This window comes from Micropterus dolomieu, unplaced genomic scaffold, assembly GCF_021292245.1.
Source record: "Micropterus dolomieu isolate WLL.071019.BEF.003 ecotype Adirondacks unplaced genomic scaffold, ASM2129224v1 contig_474, whole genome shotgun sequence".
Lineage (NCBI taxonomy): Eukaryota > Metazoa > Chordata > Actinopteri > Centrarchiformes > Centrarchidae > Micropterus > Micropterus dolomieu.
The window spans coordinates 1-15,753 of NW_025729464.1; the positions used below are offsets into that span (position 1 = coordinate 1).

A 15,753-nucleotide genomic window follows, 5' to 3' on the forward strand; every position below is an offset into this window, starting at 1 on the left:
TTTTTTTTTTTTCAAAACTGTTTGAGATGATAGAACGCCTAAAAATCTGTGCATCATTTGCATGATAGTTGCCCAGGAAAAGAAATCATCCTGTAGAGTAATATTTGAGGAACCATAACAACACAACAAATGTTCAGGATCACTCATTTTCACTCCTGCCACTGAAAAAGAGGCAAACGTGGTCTGATTTTTTAAAAGTTGTATAACATAGGTAGGGCATGAATTTGGTGTAAACAGCATTACTAATCTTAAAACCAGTTTTTTATTTTACTGTGCTCGAGTAGAGTTCACAGAATGAATGTTTATGAATCCATGCCATAATAAGTTGGGCTGCTCCAACAGTGCCAGGTAAATGTGGTCTTCAATACTCTGAACTGAATATTAACAACAGAAAAACATTTACTTGGCGCCTGAGGTTTACTCCTCCAGAAGAACACAAGTGACAGTGACACTAGTGAATGAAACAGACTTTTGCCGGTCCAGCCAGAGAGAAGAGGGGAAATGAAACGAAGTTAAGTTTATTTTAAAAACCTAAAAGATTTGCAACTTCTGAGAAAACATTCAGAGCATGAGCCCGATACGCCAACCCCCTTGTCTTTGATTACTACATTTAAAAAAAAAAGAAAGTTAGATTTGGGGTCTAGATGTGTCAGTGATCACACTCCATACAAATATCCCAGTTGAAGCTTGAGCCCAGGACGCGCATTCAGGTGCCAGAGTGATCTCTCCGCGCGTTCACGAGCATGTAAACACCTGACAGCAGGAGTCAGACCCCGCTGTTTATTTTTCATAGGCTCCTCTGCAAACCCCTCCTGTTGATCACGCAGCTGTTTCTTGCTAGCAGGATGACGGACGAAGAGTCGTTTGTATCAGAGGATCAGACTGTGGGAGACAGCGGCCTGCTGCAGGACTACAGGCGGCCTACTCGGCTTTACTGCATGAATGGCGGACATCACCTCCAGATCCTCCCCGATGGGACAGTGCAGGGCCAGAGGGATGACGGGGACGTTCACAGTAAGACTCCAGCACACCGCCCATTTTACATCCAGGTCAGGCCTACAGCATGATGCGTTCACTTCCTTTTACTGCAGGCGTGTCAGGTTCAAAGAGAAGGGAAACAGACCATTAAGTTCCCTCCATGGGGAAATGTGGCCGCCATTCACTGACATTTTAAAAGGGAAAAGATGGGGCACCCCAGCATTGCACAGGACTATTTGACATTGTTTAAAGTTCATTTTAAATGCAGTGCAAAAGTGCAGTTACAGCCTACTTTTGGGTAGGGTTACTTATAATTGCTTTATCATTAATGATATAAAATTTACTGTCAAGCTTACTTTCCGCAGAATCTCTCTGATGTACTTCATGTAGGCTGTGCCCCACCCTCTATAGAAGTCTCAGACCAATCAAACCTATTGTTACTTGTCAAGTACTGTTGTAGTAACAATTCAGTTTAAATTCTCTGTCTAATACGCGAGTACATCCGTCTCAGATGCAGGAAAGACTGACAGGTTTATTCTTTCTGTTTCACAAGACTCTTGACTAGCTGTCATTCAAATGAAGGGCAAATATATTTATATTGTTTGAATGTCTTCTCTCCATCCATCTGTCAGGCAACTGAAGCTGAGGGCAAACAGCAACAGTGTTTGAAGTGACACAGAAATCTCAGATTTGTCGTTGCCGTTTTTCTCTTACCTGAGAAGAAGGTGACCCATGTCTTTAAAGGTGTCAGCTGCTGACGTGTTGTTTTTAAACTTTTCCCTCATTTAAGCTGTTTTAAGGCTCAAAGCTGTGGGCAGAGGCGTGGTGGTCATCCAGGGAACAGAAGCCGAGCGATATCTGGCCATGAGCGACAAGGGGCGATTGTACAGTTCAGTGAGTATCTACAGTGGACCTGATGATTGATGTGGTAATAAATCAGGAACCTACACTGGATTTAATGATGCAGGCATATGTTGATCATTTTATGAGGTTAATAACTAGGGTTGAGCAAGTACTCTGCTGAAACGGGTATCCAGTACATATAATGTACTTTGAGTACCATCAGAGTAAAATGTGTCAGCCTATCTCTTTTCTAATAAATAATACCTGTAGGAACTTCTGTAAATAGTTATCTTATTATTGTGATCAAATATTGCTCTGAAGCTCGATTCTGAGGCTGTTCTGTTAATAGTTCTCCTATAAATATAGCAATCTGATCAACTTATATCAATTTCAGTCATAAATGAACAACTTCTGGTTAGTCCTGCCCATGTCTGGTGTAAGCCCCTCCCACTCTGAATACAGATAATTTAGTTGGTTGAATGGATACAGATACAGATAATGGTGTCCTCGCTCATCCCTATTAACCACTCACTAATTTTCAAACTTTTAGCCTTAGACCAAAGTTGCCGCGAGCTGTCGCTGCTTGTTTTGTGTTTCTCTCTCAGCCCACAGTAAATGATGAATGTTACTTCCTGGAGAAGCTGGAGGAGAACCACTACAACACATATCTATCTCAGAAATATCAGGAGGGGAACTGGTACGTGGCTCTGAAAAAGAACGGAAAAGCTAAACTGGGTCCACGGACTCACATCGGACAGAAGGCCATCTTCTTTCTGCCCCGACATCTGTGAGCACACTTGTCCCAACACACACAGCGATACCTCAGCCCAAACGGATGTGAAGCTGCGGAGGGATTTTCTTCTGTTGAAAACACACGTATTTCCCCATATTAGTTCATGACACAGACCAGAAGAAATGAAGAAGTGGTGTGAAAGTGGTTGATAATAATTATAATCATTAGGGAAATGACCAGCTGTTTTGATGACGTTTCGTCCAAGTATTACTCTTAATGTGCATGTTGTCATCTTGTTTTTGTTCACTTACACAACACCCCATTTTATTTGGTAGCAGCTTTTCTTATTGCACGGGAAAAAATTTAAGGAATCATACAAGAAAACAGAAAGTGCGACTGAGCCAAGCAGCAGTGATTTGATTTATTGAGTCTGAATGAGCGGTTCTCAGACTCAAGGTTCTTTTGAAATGGGGCATTTCAGATGATTTTGTGGGATGAAGGAAAAAACATTGAAAAATAATATTCTATTGTATTTTCTAATATACTTTATGTAGCATTATTTGTAAAAAAAAAAAAAAAAAACAACCCTCTAGTATACTATTAGTTTGTACATTTTTTGTTATCTAAATTGTTTATCATCTTAAAAATAGTTTACAGATGTCAATGACATTTGGTGGAAAGTCAGGCATGAGGCATGTGTGGACAGAGGCATGAAATCAAATTTAAATTGAAGGATCATTGTGATCCCTATTGTATTTGACTTGAATGAAAGATGATGAATGTAAGTGATTGAGAGTGTTGCTGGCTTGCTTCGAGTTGTGCTCTTTAGTTGGACTTTTCTGCTCTCGCGAAGTAACGTCTCGGCAGATAATAAGGGCAATAAACAGCTTGAAAGAGGCTGTTGAGTCATTTACCGCTCTGCAGGTGTGTCACAAGCTGAAACGGTGAAGTTTCACATTTATCAGTTAAACTTTGCAGACACTTGGCGCCACTAATGTGGCAAATTGCCCAGTGCACCATTAAACAAGCATAAATACATTTGCTCTGTTGCAATCTTTAGACACACACTTTTAATTTTCCAAATAATGTAATTTTTATTATGGCATGGCATTACATATCATCAGAGCACTTCTGAAAACCCAGGCTTGCTGGCACAGCAGTCAATAATCCAGACAACTGAGAAATGACGCATTGAAAGTGACATTTATTCAACACTAAATGTTTTCTGTACAATTTCATATCAATAAAACCTCAAGGTTGCAGCTCTACATCACATAGAAATAAGCATAATGGGTGTGTATCAAAGCCACGGCAGAAGTTTGAAGTTAACTGATAAGGCAAACAGTTCAGTTTGCAGGACCAGACTAAAATCCGTATGAACTCCTTCCCTTGACAACAATGGTTAGATTATCCTGACTATAATGAAATGCCTCCAGATTATAAAACAGAAACAAACATGCATCATTCATTCCTTGTTTTACATGTCTGGAACCTAAAATGATGGGAACATCCTCTTGGGTTTAATTGGTTATGTTTCTAAAAGTGCACCTGCATACAACATTCCTTGATATAGAGAATAACTAACATCTTACACCTTATGAAGAAAGATAAAACAGATTTCCCTTCCCTAGCTGTGAATTAAATCTTAAGACAAAAACCCACCTGAAAATGGAATTTGAGTTCTTTTTATGCTCTTAGATAATTCGATCCAAATGTGAGAGGCGCGAGATCATAAACAGCTGAAATCCAGACAGAGCTTGAATGAGACGCCGACTCCACTGACTCACTGAAGAGTCAGCCCGTTACATCTAAATGAGCTTTTTAAAAGGACATGAACCAGTAAACGGAGCATAAACAAATCATCTTGGTTGTCATCACTGTCCACCGAGCTACAGGGGTTTGTCACTTGACATTTGTGGCCATCTGGTTTCAGGGCTTATTCATGTTTAAGAACTCAAGCTTGATCATCTGAGATCATATTTTGTGACCTCAATTCAATTTCCAGGGTGGATAGTTTGACCCGATTTCATGCACAACAAAACATTTAAACTTCTGACACATGGGCGTAATTTTGCTTTGCCGTTTCAATTGCAAGCATGTTATGTTTCATGATGACAATGCCCTCAATGAACAGTTTCTAACGACTTAAAAAGCAGCAGGCAACACTGCCCCCTCCTGTCTTAAAAAAAAAAAGAAAAAAAAAGAGGATACTTAAAGCCAACAGGAGAGTGAAATTTGTGGTAATGTGTATATCAGCATTTACAGCCTAATGAAATCTTGCTTTTTAAGTGTATGTGGTATCTACAAACAGCCTCTAAGAGTCACAATAAAACTATGAAGTGAGATTAGTGCAGATTACAAAGTGTGTCGCATGCTATGGCAAGTCTACAGAGTGTTGTATTAATGGCTTCACGTGTCACCAACATGATACTCTCCCTATTTATTGACCTTTAGGGCAGATGCATGCTCGTATGCTACCATCAAATTATATAAGGCATTACTTTACATTACAGACAGATGTAAATAGCACTTAACATTCGCCACTAATGAGTACATTGAGGGACTATTACTGTTAACCATTTCCCATTATTAAAGTTTCAAAAACAAAATATAACAAGTGATATAATTCCTGAATATTTTCATTGAGGGTTGTCTTCATCTATTACTCCTCTGGCCGATTTCTGGTGGAAATGTCTTCGCTTGAAATTTTGAAACTCTTCACAGGAGTTGCCGCTTGTGTTGGTCATGTCCACTTCTTCCACATCCAACATCCTGAATGTTAAGTTAAGGGAAGATGTACAACATCAAATCTATAAATGGACCTTGTCTTCAAAAGTATTGGTTTAATAATCAAGGATGTGTGAGGTCTCAGTTATTACCGTGCATGTAAACATAACTAGTGGCAAACAACAAACACTTTAAATTTAGGACTTTTCCTGTCAAAAATGGCTAAAATAGTTTAACTTAACACTTTAAATAATTTTCTGTTATAAAAACCGTGTAAAAGCAAAAAACAGACCAACAAACTGATCAGTTTGCTCCCTCAACTTCACAATGGATCACGTTTGTTATCAGTGACATCGTATTAATGTTAAGCTGTTTAACCTCCAAGGCAGAATTATACAGAGGCATGCTGCTTGTTATGTAGCACGAAGGGCAGGGGGAACAGCTAACTCCACGAAGCAGCAGAGCCAGAGATGTTGTCCGATAAGCTCCCTCTGAGCCACAAAAGGCTTTACACAAGTTTTCCCCCACATATGCAGAAGTAAACAGCCTCTGATGTGTAAAATCGGTGTCGTTCCACTTTAAATGGTGCAGATGGCTCATTAGGGGACAGGTATGGTGTTAAATCTCTATCAGCTGATAAACAGCAACAGATAGAGGAGATGCTGTGATGCTGCACAGAGCCGTCAATTCAAGTCAGCCTAAAGCCCTGTGTAATGGGCCAATCAGGAATATGTTTGACACAAAGAGTTGCCAAACAGTGATGGTGACCCTGACTGGTTTATTTACTAAAGAACATTTTAATGGTCATTCGACACGTACTAGGTAGGTAATGCCAAATATTTCTTTATACATTTCTTTATTTTTTACAGAGTAAGCTGTAACTGCAGGCCTGTGTGCATGTAAACATCTCTAATGACAAACACAGCTTCCATGATGAGTGTGACCAGATGAACACACCTTACCCCTAATAGATGAAGAGTACCCTTGTTCGGGGGAGGGTGGCATAGGTGGGATCAGCCAGTTTACGCACTCTGGAGTAGTTAACAAAGCCTCTGATGAACAGCATGAAGCCTGAAGGGCAAAGAAAAGACACGTAATGCAGTAAGTTAGAATCATACAATGCAAGATCATTGAAATTGTGGGAAAATAACTATTTAAAATGCTATTTGTTTATAAAGTAATGTATCTCACTTACCCAGGGCCAGGAACACCCACCACAACCAGTACTGCCCATCAAAGTAACCAGGGAAGTAGGTAGAAAACTGGAAGAAATATAACATAGTCCCTGTTAGACTGATTCTGATCCCACAAATGTCAGTTTTAGTCTTCCTGTAGAGAAACACAATGAACTAGTAATCCTACACCTTCACTGCTAGTGGCGAATATTCACTAAATGGCTCTTACCCTGACAATAAGAACCCATTTGATGAGGGACAGGCCGAAGCCAGAGATGGCTCCGTATCGGCCGGCTGCTGATGTCGTCAAACAGAACGACAAGAAGAAGCCGATCCAGTTGAAGAGGAATGCCACTGGTGACAAAAAAAACAAACATACAAAACATTAACCCATAAATTGTTGATGCTGATCAAACTGGCTGGCACACATTCTCCTCCTCAATCTTTTGCCAGAAAACTTTTGTGAGTGTACTGGCATTTGCACCCAGTGCAGTATTTAAAAGCCTTTGATAATATGCCAAATTCACTTTAAAAATAGTATACCAGAGCCCTTATTTGAGAGCAACTACACAACAAATGTTAAATGAAGCGAGAGTGCACATTTTCCATCTTCAGTGACCAGATTTACACATGTATACACATGACTAATAACCATATGGTTACAAGCCAGCTCTGTGCAAGTGAAACTGAAAGTCAGTTTACTCTTTTAGAAAGAAAAACAAAACAAAAAAAAAAAAACTGTCCACAAGTCAACCGCTGAAATGCTCAACGAGTTCTTACTGAAGAAAGTGAGCATGAAGATGCCATCATTTCCTATTCGCAGCTGATCAGCATCTTCAAAGTCATCCCTGGCCACAAAGTCGTCCTCCTGCACAGATACATTTCAATAACATTTAGTTTATTTTGATGCTTTGTTTGAAAACTCAGTGTGTTAGTACATGACAAGGCAATTAGTAATTACGAATATTTCAAAATTAGATCAATCTACCGTGATTCTTCCAGTGACCAGGGGAATGGCTGCCTCTTCTTTGTTTCTCTCAGCTTCATCATAGGAGGGCAGAGTGGTGGCAACACTGTAGGATGGAGGGTTGGGAAATCTTCCTCCATCTTCCTTGTATTCAAAGAAAGCTGTGGAGGTGACAAGCACGTGACTAGTCATTCTCAAAATAAACTCTTCTAAATAATAATAATAATAATAATAATAATAATAATAATAATAATAAATAAACTCCTGAGCATGGCTGACATATAAAAAATTATTTGTCATCAGGCTGGGCTACACTACTGTCACTGCATTTGTAAAGTTGTTTTATCTTAGTGGAAACGATAGGGTGACAAGGTGAAAATGTCAACGACTGACCAAGTAACATGAATATTAATGTTATTTCTTGAAGTTAAATGGCATGTGCAATGTTAACAGTGATGTTTGACCCATTTCATTAGAGTTTGGACTCATTTAGTGTACCATTTTTACAGTTTTCATTACCCTCACTATAAAGCTGGACTTTTGCTGTGTTCCATTTGACAAGGAAAATCAGAATTTCCAAATTCCCAGTCGGATATTTCAACAGCCATGTTATGTGTTTCTATGTGCAAAGTACAGAGTAATGCATTGTTATCAACTGGTTTTGCTAGCAATGGCTAGAGGCGTCCATCTTTTGTTTCAGACTCAAATCTGTTCTTGTACTGGAATACAGTCCAGAGGTAACTGCAGCATAAGTAACAATATCTTTTTTTTCTTACAAATTTCAGCTTTGTGCAAAAGAGTAGCAAATGATAAAAGATGTGTTGGACTGAATTTACTTCCTCCTAAGAAAATCTATCATTTATAACTGTGGCAGATATTTACAGACAGAAAAAAACACCACTTTGATCTTCTTTGAATACACTATTATATGGCATCTACACTAACAGACAGACACAGATAAATAGACAGTCATAAATAATTGAAAGCAATTTTCTGAACGAGTGTTGGGAAGGGGGGGTGGGGGGTAAACAGAAGGAAGAAAGACATTAGTAGCATGTGCGTCTATTACTCTTTATGTTCTATCCAATACAAGAAAAGACTTATCTGGGTCATTTGGCAGCTATCCAGAATGCTTCTTTGTGTTGTCCGAACACAAACAACACTGGACAGATCAATGGACTCGCCCAGGAAGAGCTCATGGCTACACACACTTATGCAATGCGTTGACCTATGCCCTCTTAAGAAGGGAGATTAGAAGCATCAGACCTTTCTAAAAGGCCCTGCACACAGCCCTTTACATTATTCATCCTAAGGCCAAAAGTGTAGGACAAATTAGAGTAGAGGATTGACAGAACTATGTACACATATTCAAGTACTGTAGTAAGTACTTGAATAAGTACTTCATTTTGTGAGATTTCAGTGGGAAATATTCCTCTTAACCTTCTTTTGAATATTTCTCTGATGGCTGTGGTCACTTTTACTTTTCAACGTGTTTTAAATGCATTGCATAGCTTTCAGAGATGTTCATACTTTGCAAGAATAATGTGGCACTGTGGAAAGAATTGTTCGGCACAGCGATCACTTTCGCTTCTTAGGCACAATTCACTCCACTTGTACACTTCACACTGCTTTTGGATGCAGGACGTTTCTACTTGTTTCTACATAATAGATATAAGTTTACATTGACCCGTCTTTGCTCAACTTTGTTTTTTAGCTGTATGTCTATTTCCATCTACCTATAAATTGTTCTTGGAAGTGTGAGTACATTGAGAGCAATGAAAAATTAGACTGAAACTCCTTTAATATGTACACATACTTGGCCAATAAAGCCGATTCGGATGTTACTTTTAAGTGAGAATTTGTATGTAGTGGCACTGAAATTTGTAGATTTAAATAGTTCTTCCACTTCTAAGGCCCCATCCACACTACTGCGTTTTCGTTTTAAAATGGAGACCTTTTGCTAGGTTTGCACATCTGGTCCAGACTAAAATGGCGAAAACGAAGACCTGAAACGGAGAAGTTTGAAAATGCTGCCAACCCCGTTTTTTCGTTTTGAATCTCCGGAGAGCGTTTTATTGAAGACAGGCAAAAACAGAGGACTTTAGAAACAATGATGCAGACACTCACTTTTGGCTCTTTGATTGGGTCTCATAAGTCATGCTACTCAGAGTTTTTGACAGGGTATTTTTGTTAAAATATTTTGTACTGTGCACATAACACAGCCTACACTGTGTATGTCGCCGTATTTACTTTGCAAAGACTCCCAGTCTGTTTTCTACCACTAAAGCCGCTTTTAATGCCCGTGTTACGTTCAGTAACAGTCCCAGCTCGTTATTGGTCCATGCAAAATAAAATCTGGTGTGGTTCTTCGTCTGTAATACTTTATTCTTTCGCCAAATCTTCTGTAACTACGGAATAGACCATCTGCTTCATGTTTACACTGGCACACGCATGCCCAGTGTACGTGAACGGCCACTAGATATGCGTTTTCAGTCGTTTTAGTATAGATGGAGATCAACTCTGACAAGCAGCTAAAACACTGGTGTGGAGGGAGAACATATTCGATTTCGAGTCTTTGTTTTTAACCTAAAATGGAGTAGTGTAGATGGGGCCTAAGTTGTGCTTGTTATCTGACAGTATTTGATGGGAGATGTGAAGGTTGCTAACCTGCATTTGCTGCAGCAATGCTGCTGTAGGGGGGTGGTGCGTCCTGGGCAGGACCCTCCTGGGATGACTGGGCGGGCTCCTCCTCATTCACCAGCTGAGAAAATGTAAATGAATGACATCACAACTTATACTTAAATTACACCTTTTAGGAAAACCACCAAGTAGCCCTAGGCAATATGACAATATTTATATGTCATGAGATAATAGATATTTGTCAACCGCATGGTAGCCATCCCAGCAGGATTTCTGGTTGAATTAGGCCATTATTAAGACGATATTGTAAATTATTGAGATGGACAGATTTATGGAAATACTGAATGTACAGGTTGTATTTTTTTACATCTGCCAGACAATACTAGACTAATTTTGTTCCACTAATCTCATTTTTTAACTACAGCAATGTGACATTACAAGATGATAACTAAAAAAGTAAAATAAAATGGTGCCGACTCGTTAAAGAGTAACAGTGAAGTAGCATTGATGTCGCACTTGTGTAATGTACTGTGCAACAAGTGGTCATGATAGATTTGTCTGCAACCAAACATTTCTCCAAATGCGAAAGGTTAGCTGCACACTGTTTCTATCAGTGATAACTCAGTCAAATCTGATACACAGTCAAAACTACACAGAAACAAAAAAATAATATATAAACTGTGCACTCGTGACTTCACGCAGCATCTGCATATGTCGATAAATTAGCAGGTTGCACCTTCACTTTAGTATTTCGATGCTGTTCTGTCTCTGGAGCTGAAGTTAGTGACAGGCTGGGCTGGCCACTGATCCAGGACCGTAAGGTAGTGTGAGGATTTTGGTCAAAGGCTAGACAAAGTGAAACTAATACAGCGTCCCTGTTCAGGCCAGGCCAGTACTTGCTAACATTACGAGTGACTAACTAGCTGCTAAATGAAAATGGGTCACACAGGCTAATGCTTTGATTTATATGTGACGAGAGTATGATCATTAATTTAAGTTTATTTCAGTGTCAGAAAGTAGGTTTGATGCACCTTAATCTTATTCACAAACTCAGGCCCCCGCCCGCAAACAAATTACGGCTGAGCTCGTTGTTTTCCTCTCAGTGACAGGCTAACGTAAGCTGACTGGGCAGAAGCTAATGCTAACTGTTAGCTACAGCTTAGCGTGCCCGCAAACTGTTACATACCTCTTGATATCTGACGTTGCTGTTTTGTTCTGCCATCGCGGAAGGAGCGAAATATTTAAAAAGCCGCTTTCCACTTCAGCTGTGAAGATGTGTTAAGTAAAATGAATCTCGCCAGGCAAGTTGTAAAGGTAACGCTGCCTCCTAGTCGGCCATCTCCTTCCTTGACGCCCTGTCTGTATCAGGCTCCGGTGCTGCCTTGAAGCGCTGTCGGAATATTTGAGCATGCGTTTATGACCTACTACAAAATAGTCCGTTGAAAGTAAAAATAGATAAATACTATTTACAGAATACTTATCAATAGTTAAAGTACTCATTATACAGAATAGCACATTCCACAGCGTTATGTTACGGTGTTGTTTATTACCAATAATGAGTAATAGTGTTTTAATGTTGTACCTTGTCAAAGTGTAGGCAATGACTTTATATAATTGGGTAATTTATCATTTCCAATGCATCGTATTTCATAAAATGATCATAAGGTTTGTTTTTAAAATCTTAAATTGCAACGTCACCACCAACTATAGCTGTCAGATAAATGTAGTGGAGTGAAATAGCTAAAAACAAAAATACTCTAGTCAAATAGAAGTACCTCAAAACTATACTTACAGTAAGCCTACTTGTCTGAGTAAATGTATTTAGTTATATTCCACCACGGACAACCAGGAATCTTTGCTCCTCCATTTCGACTCCAAGAAGAAGTTTACAAGGAGCACTTAAAGGCAACATTGGCTGTTCCATGTTGTCATGTGACAGGAGGCAGTAACATGATCTCCAACAACACACAGAAACAGAAAATTAAATGCACTTTATTTAAAAGAACAAACGAGAAGCAAATATGTATGAACAATCACCTGAATAGCCTGCACAACATCAGCACCTGATTTTTTTTTTTCTACAAGGATTAGTTGAGGTTAACACCAAGCACTGCTTGATGGCCACGAATGTTGTCTACACCACAAGATCAAGGAATCATTGGAGTGCTCATTTTTCAATGCCTCATGAATCCACAGCGTTTGGAAAAGATATCCTCAGTTCTTCTCTGGCCCTGAAAGAGGTTGTTCCACCAGCTTGTTGTGTACGTGCATCATCCCTAAAGAAAGAGCAAGAATCAGCATGTTTTCTATGATTCATGTTTGTTCTGCAAATAGTTTAGCTTCAAGGATAATTTTGGTATTTTTAAACCTGGGCCTTATTTTCACAAACACACGTCTTGTGTCGAAATGACTAGTAGATACAGAAAGTTTTGGAATCTGTGCAGTAGATGGCTTAAGCCAGCAGCCACAAACCAGCTGTACCGTCACCTTTCTACAACAACAACACGCCTCTCACATGATTTCAGAGCGAGAATTGTTCTTGGCAAGACTTTTGTTTCTGGTTAAAAACTAAGTGTGTCACTGGCTCGTCACTTGCAGGGATCCTTTCTATGATGTTGTTACAACAATGCTCAACTTGATCTGTGTACATTTAACTAATTATTTTATGCTTACTGTGAATTTTTGCACATTGCTTGTTTTTGCATTCTTTTTTCCATTAGTATTATTTTGTATACTTGTACATTTTTGATCTCTTTACTTTATCTATATTTATATATTTATGTTCTAAAGCACCAATATATCAAGGCAGATTCCTTGTTTGTGAAAATGTACCTGGCAATAAACCCCATTCTGATTCTCATGTTGTTAGACACCTCATATAACAGTCTGAGCCTATCTGGGGCATAAAGAAGCACTTTTGTGGACATAATTTTGATGGGTACAATAACACAGAAGGAGTACATTGTGTCTAATACAGGGTTACGTCTCCTGGCTGAAGCCATTAAGAGTGATTCCAAAAATATTTGTACCTACTAGTCATTTCAACACCAAAATAGGTGAAAATAGGGCCCATGTTTAAAAATACAGAAACTATTCTTTAATGCAACCTGGTTGGCAATTTATTACAAGTCAAATTTAGCAGCTTTGTGATGTGGTCTCTCACCTTTGAAGTACTTTACAGTTTTCACTCGCAGTTCCAGGGTGGCGTCTTCATCACATACAAAAACAGTCTGCGGGTGCTGCTGGAACGCAGACACTGTCCACATGTGATTCACGCCTTCCTCTATAGCTTTGTATAAAGCAAATGCCTTGTGTGCTCCAGTGATGAGGATCATGACCTGGCAAGAAATTGAAAATGTGACCTGGGGCCTGTGTGACTGAGCAAGAGAAACTCACAGCTGGTGTATTTTGGTGCATCAGGAAGATGACAAGCTCACTGAGCAAGGCACTGTTTGGCAACTCAAAGCAAAGTTCTGACAGAAGACAATGATGATTCCTAACAAATGGTATATTTGAGACTTTGCAGAAACATAAAGCAACAGAAGACACAACAGAACCCATGGTTGACATTTATCTAGGCTTCTAACCTCTTTTGCGTCCATGACAGTGCCCACTCCCACAGTCAGAGCCATGGTGGGCACCTTTGAGAGATCCCCATCAAAAAATCGAGCGTTAGCCATGATAGTGTCCTTTGCCAGAGTCTTCACCCTAGTCCTGGAAGCCAGACTTGAACCAGGCTCATTGAAGGCAATGTGGCCATCTGGTCCAATACCTGACAGGACAGGAGGCGTAGTTTTAATTTTACTGCAGCTTCAACGGTGACTTTAAAATCACTTGATACCTGGGACTGAGCACAAATCTGAAATGTGTAGTCACTGCAAAGGTGGTAATAGTAAATTCATTATCAGCACAGTGACCTCCTGACCTCCGACAAAGAGCTCGATCCCCCCGGCAGCTGTTATCTTTTTCTCAAAGGCTTCACACTCTACTTGCAGGTCGGCAGCGTTGCCATCTAGGATGTGGGTGTTCTCTGCTTTTATGTCTATGTGCTTGAAGAAGTTATTCCACATGAAGGAGTGGTAGCTCTCAGGGTGATCTCTGGGAAGTCCTACGCGGGAAATAAAAGGACAGTTTCAAGATCCCACATTTCAACAATTCCTGAATGTGTCACAGTTTCATGTCGGAGCGAGAGAACAGTGAGGACTTACCGACATATTCATCCATGTTGAACGTTTTTACATACTGGAATGAGATTTCTCCATTCTTGTAGTACTCGATCAGTTTCTTGTAACAACCCAGGGGAGTGCTTCCTGAAAACAAGCAGGCAAACGCAAAAGAGGAAACTAACAAAGTGCACCTAATCAAGTACATACTAAGGCATATTATTGTGATTTACAGTACTTCAGTCTTTTCATTTGGGAGACTTTATTCTGTTTCAAGGAAAGGATTATATTTTTACAGTGATACTGGTTCTTTGCAGTATAACGTTTGCATGCAAAACATGTAATGACCCTAAAATATGATGTATAGTTCTATTTTAAACTCCCCATCTGCATGTAGAAGTAAGCCAAGCTGAGTTAGACAGTTTTTACAGAACCATGCATCAATATTTTAACTTTCAGCAAGAATGTTTAGTACTTCTAACATAAGCTCATTTTAATAATACTTTACACATTTAAGAAAGATTTGAACATTTTTACATTACTGGATTATATAAGCACATGGCCTGATGGCTATTTCCACCGCTGACACAATCGGCAGATGTAGGGGGAAATATTGCTGACTTTATCATCTTTTTACACAATAGCTTATAAGTCACACACAGCTGTACGGGGTATCCAGCTCCTGCTTACCTGTGGGGAGCCCCAACGTGAAATATCTGTCCGGGCCAGGTTTGAACAGTAAAATCTTGTTTCTAATGTACTTTGCAGCCCACTCGCTTGCCTGGTCGTAGTCATTGAGGATGATCAGCTTCATTGTCCCTGAGGAAAAAAACAAGGAAAGAATAACGGGTTGCTTATGTGAAGGGGCTCAGCCTTGAAGTAATTCAGGGCAAAACACACCTAAGTCAGACTTTAGACTCTTCAAGATAACTATAGTATGCAGCAACAGTAAAATGAGATCACTGTTCAAGCATTAAAGCTGCCAAAAACACTGACAACTTTGACGCAACCGCGCAGTGTGACCAAAACTTTCACTGTAGTTTTGTTCCAATAACATCCAATGAAAATAGTGAATTGCATACACCCATACCTTGGAATATCGTTGGCTTTTACTCGCAGCAGACAGGATCTGGATCATGTGATTCCTGCTGTTGGATGCTAACAGCGATGTCCGAGACTCCCGTGAAACCAGTCGCCTGTTTTATACAGTCTATGGCCGCCGTCTGGATTCCGATGCGCGTCTATTCCTGCTGTTACGGTACAGGTGCTTGGAGCGGACAAAAAGGACGAAAGCATGTTTCTCACATTAGATATGCCAAGTACAAACTACATTGTAGTACACGTCAAATATTTATACAACAATAATATTTGAAGTTGTTTAACTGTACAGTTTCTGAGAAAATAATTGGAAAGTCACCTCAAGTTACAATAACACATTTGTTATTTATTCACCTTTAAACTGTTATAAAATCTTTATAGGTTTGCTAAAACTTTCAGTGGAATCCTGTTTAGGATTAAGAATAACAA

General features: G+C 39.5%; 3 protein-coding genes across 3 annotated transcripts; 1 reads left to right on the forward strand and 2 right to left on the reverse strand.

Moving 5' to 3' along the window:
- Positions 1–719: 719 nt before the first annotated feature.
- Positions 720–3,141, forward strand: LOC123964081 (putative fibroblast growth factor 1). Its single transcript, XM_046041193.1, has 3 exons — positions 720–1,014; positions 1,769–1,872; positions 2,427–3,141. The coding sequence occupies exons 1-3, from the start codon at positions 846–848 to the stop codon at positions 2,610–2,612; spliced, it is 459 nt and encodes a 152-aa protein (XP_045897149.1). The 5' UTR covers positions 720–845; the 3' UTR covers positions 2,613–3,141.
- Positions 3,142–3,738: 597 nt separating this feature from the next.
- On the reverse strand, positions 3,739–11,873 carry LOC123964080 (NEDD4 family-interacting protein 1-like). The gene is made up of 9 exons (XM_046041192.1): positions 11,856–11,873; positions 11,250–11,453; positions 10,091–10,184; positions 7,445–7,584; positions 7,237–7,324; positions 6,686–6,810; positions 6,477–6,543; positions 6,244–6,352; positions 3,739–5,326 (listed from the first exon to the last, which is right to left on the reverse strand). The coding sequence occupies exons 2-8, from the start codon at positions 11,283–11,285 to the stop codon at positions 6,246–6,248; spliced, it is 657 nt and encodes a 218-aa protein (XP_045897148.1). The 5' UTR covers positions 11,286–11,453; positions 11,856–11,873; the 3' UTR covers positions 3,739–5,326; positions 6,244–6,245.
- Positions 11,874–12,039: 166 nt separating this feature from the next.
- On the reverse strand, positions 12,040–15,477 carry LOC123964079 (glucosamine-6-phosphate isomerase 1). The gene is made up of 7 exons (XM_046041191.1): positions 15,317–15,477; positions 14,917–15,045; positions 14,272–14,373; positions 13,989–14,171; positions 13,651–13,835; positions 13,227–13,401; positions 12,040–12,339 (listed from the first exon to the last, which is right to left on the reverse strand). The coding sequence occupies exons 2-7, from the start codon at positions 15,038–15,040 to the stop codon at positions 12,278–12,280; spliced, it is 831 nt and encodes a 276-aa protein (XP_045897147.1). The 5' UTR covers positions 15,041–15,045; positions 15,317–15,477; the 3' UTR covers positions 12,040–12,277.
- Positions 15,478–15,753: the final 276 nt, after the last annotated feature.

Bases quoted from the DNA above. Each gene is read 5' to 3' on its own strand.
- LOC123964081 (XM_046041193.1), top strand. From the start codon at position 846: ATGACGGACGAAGAGTCGTTTGTATCAGAGGATCAGACTGTGGGAGAC. The intron at 1,015-1,768 runs GTAAGACTCCAG...CCCTCATTTAAG, and splicing joins GGATGACGGGGACGTTCACA to CTGTTTTAAGGCTCAAAGCT. The intron at 1,873-2,426 runs GTGAGTATCTAC...TTTCTCTCTCAG, and splicing joins AGGGGCGATTGTACAGTTCA to CCCACAGTAAATGATGAATG.
- LOC123964080 (XM_046041192.1), bottom strand. From the start codon at position 11,285: ATGGCAGAACAAAACAGCAACGTCAGATATCAAGAG. The intron at 7,325-7,444 runs GTAGATTGATCT...GTATCTGTGCAG, and splicing joins TGGTCACTGGAAGAATCACG to GAGGACGACTTTGTGGCCAG. The intron at 6,353-6,476 runs GTAAGTGAGATA...TTTGCCCTTCAG, and splicing joins GTGGGTGTTCCTGGCCCTGG to GCTTCATGCTGTTCATCAGA.
- LOC123964079 (XM_046041191.1), bottom strand. From the start codon at position 15,040: ATGAAGCTGATCATCCTCAATGACTACGACCAGGCAAGCGAGTGGGCT. The intron at 13,836-13,988 runs GTCAGGAGGTCA...CTGTCCTGTCAG, and splicing joins GATCGAGCTCTTTGTCGGAG to GTATTGGACCAGATGGCCAC. The intron at 13,402-13,650 runs GTTAGAAGCCTA...ATTTCTTGCCAG, and splicing joins CTGTCATGGACGCAAAAGAG to GTCATGATCCTCATCACTGG.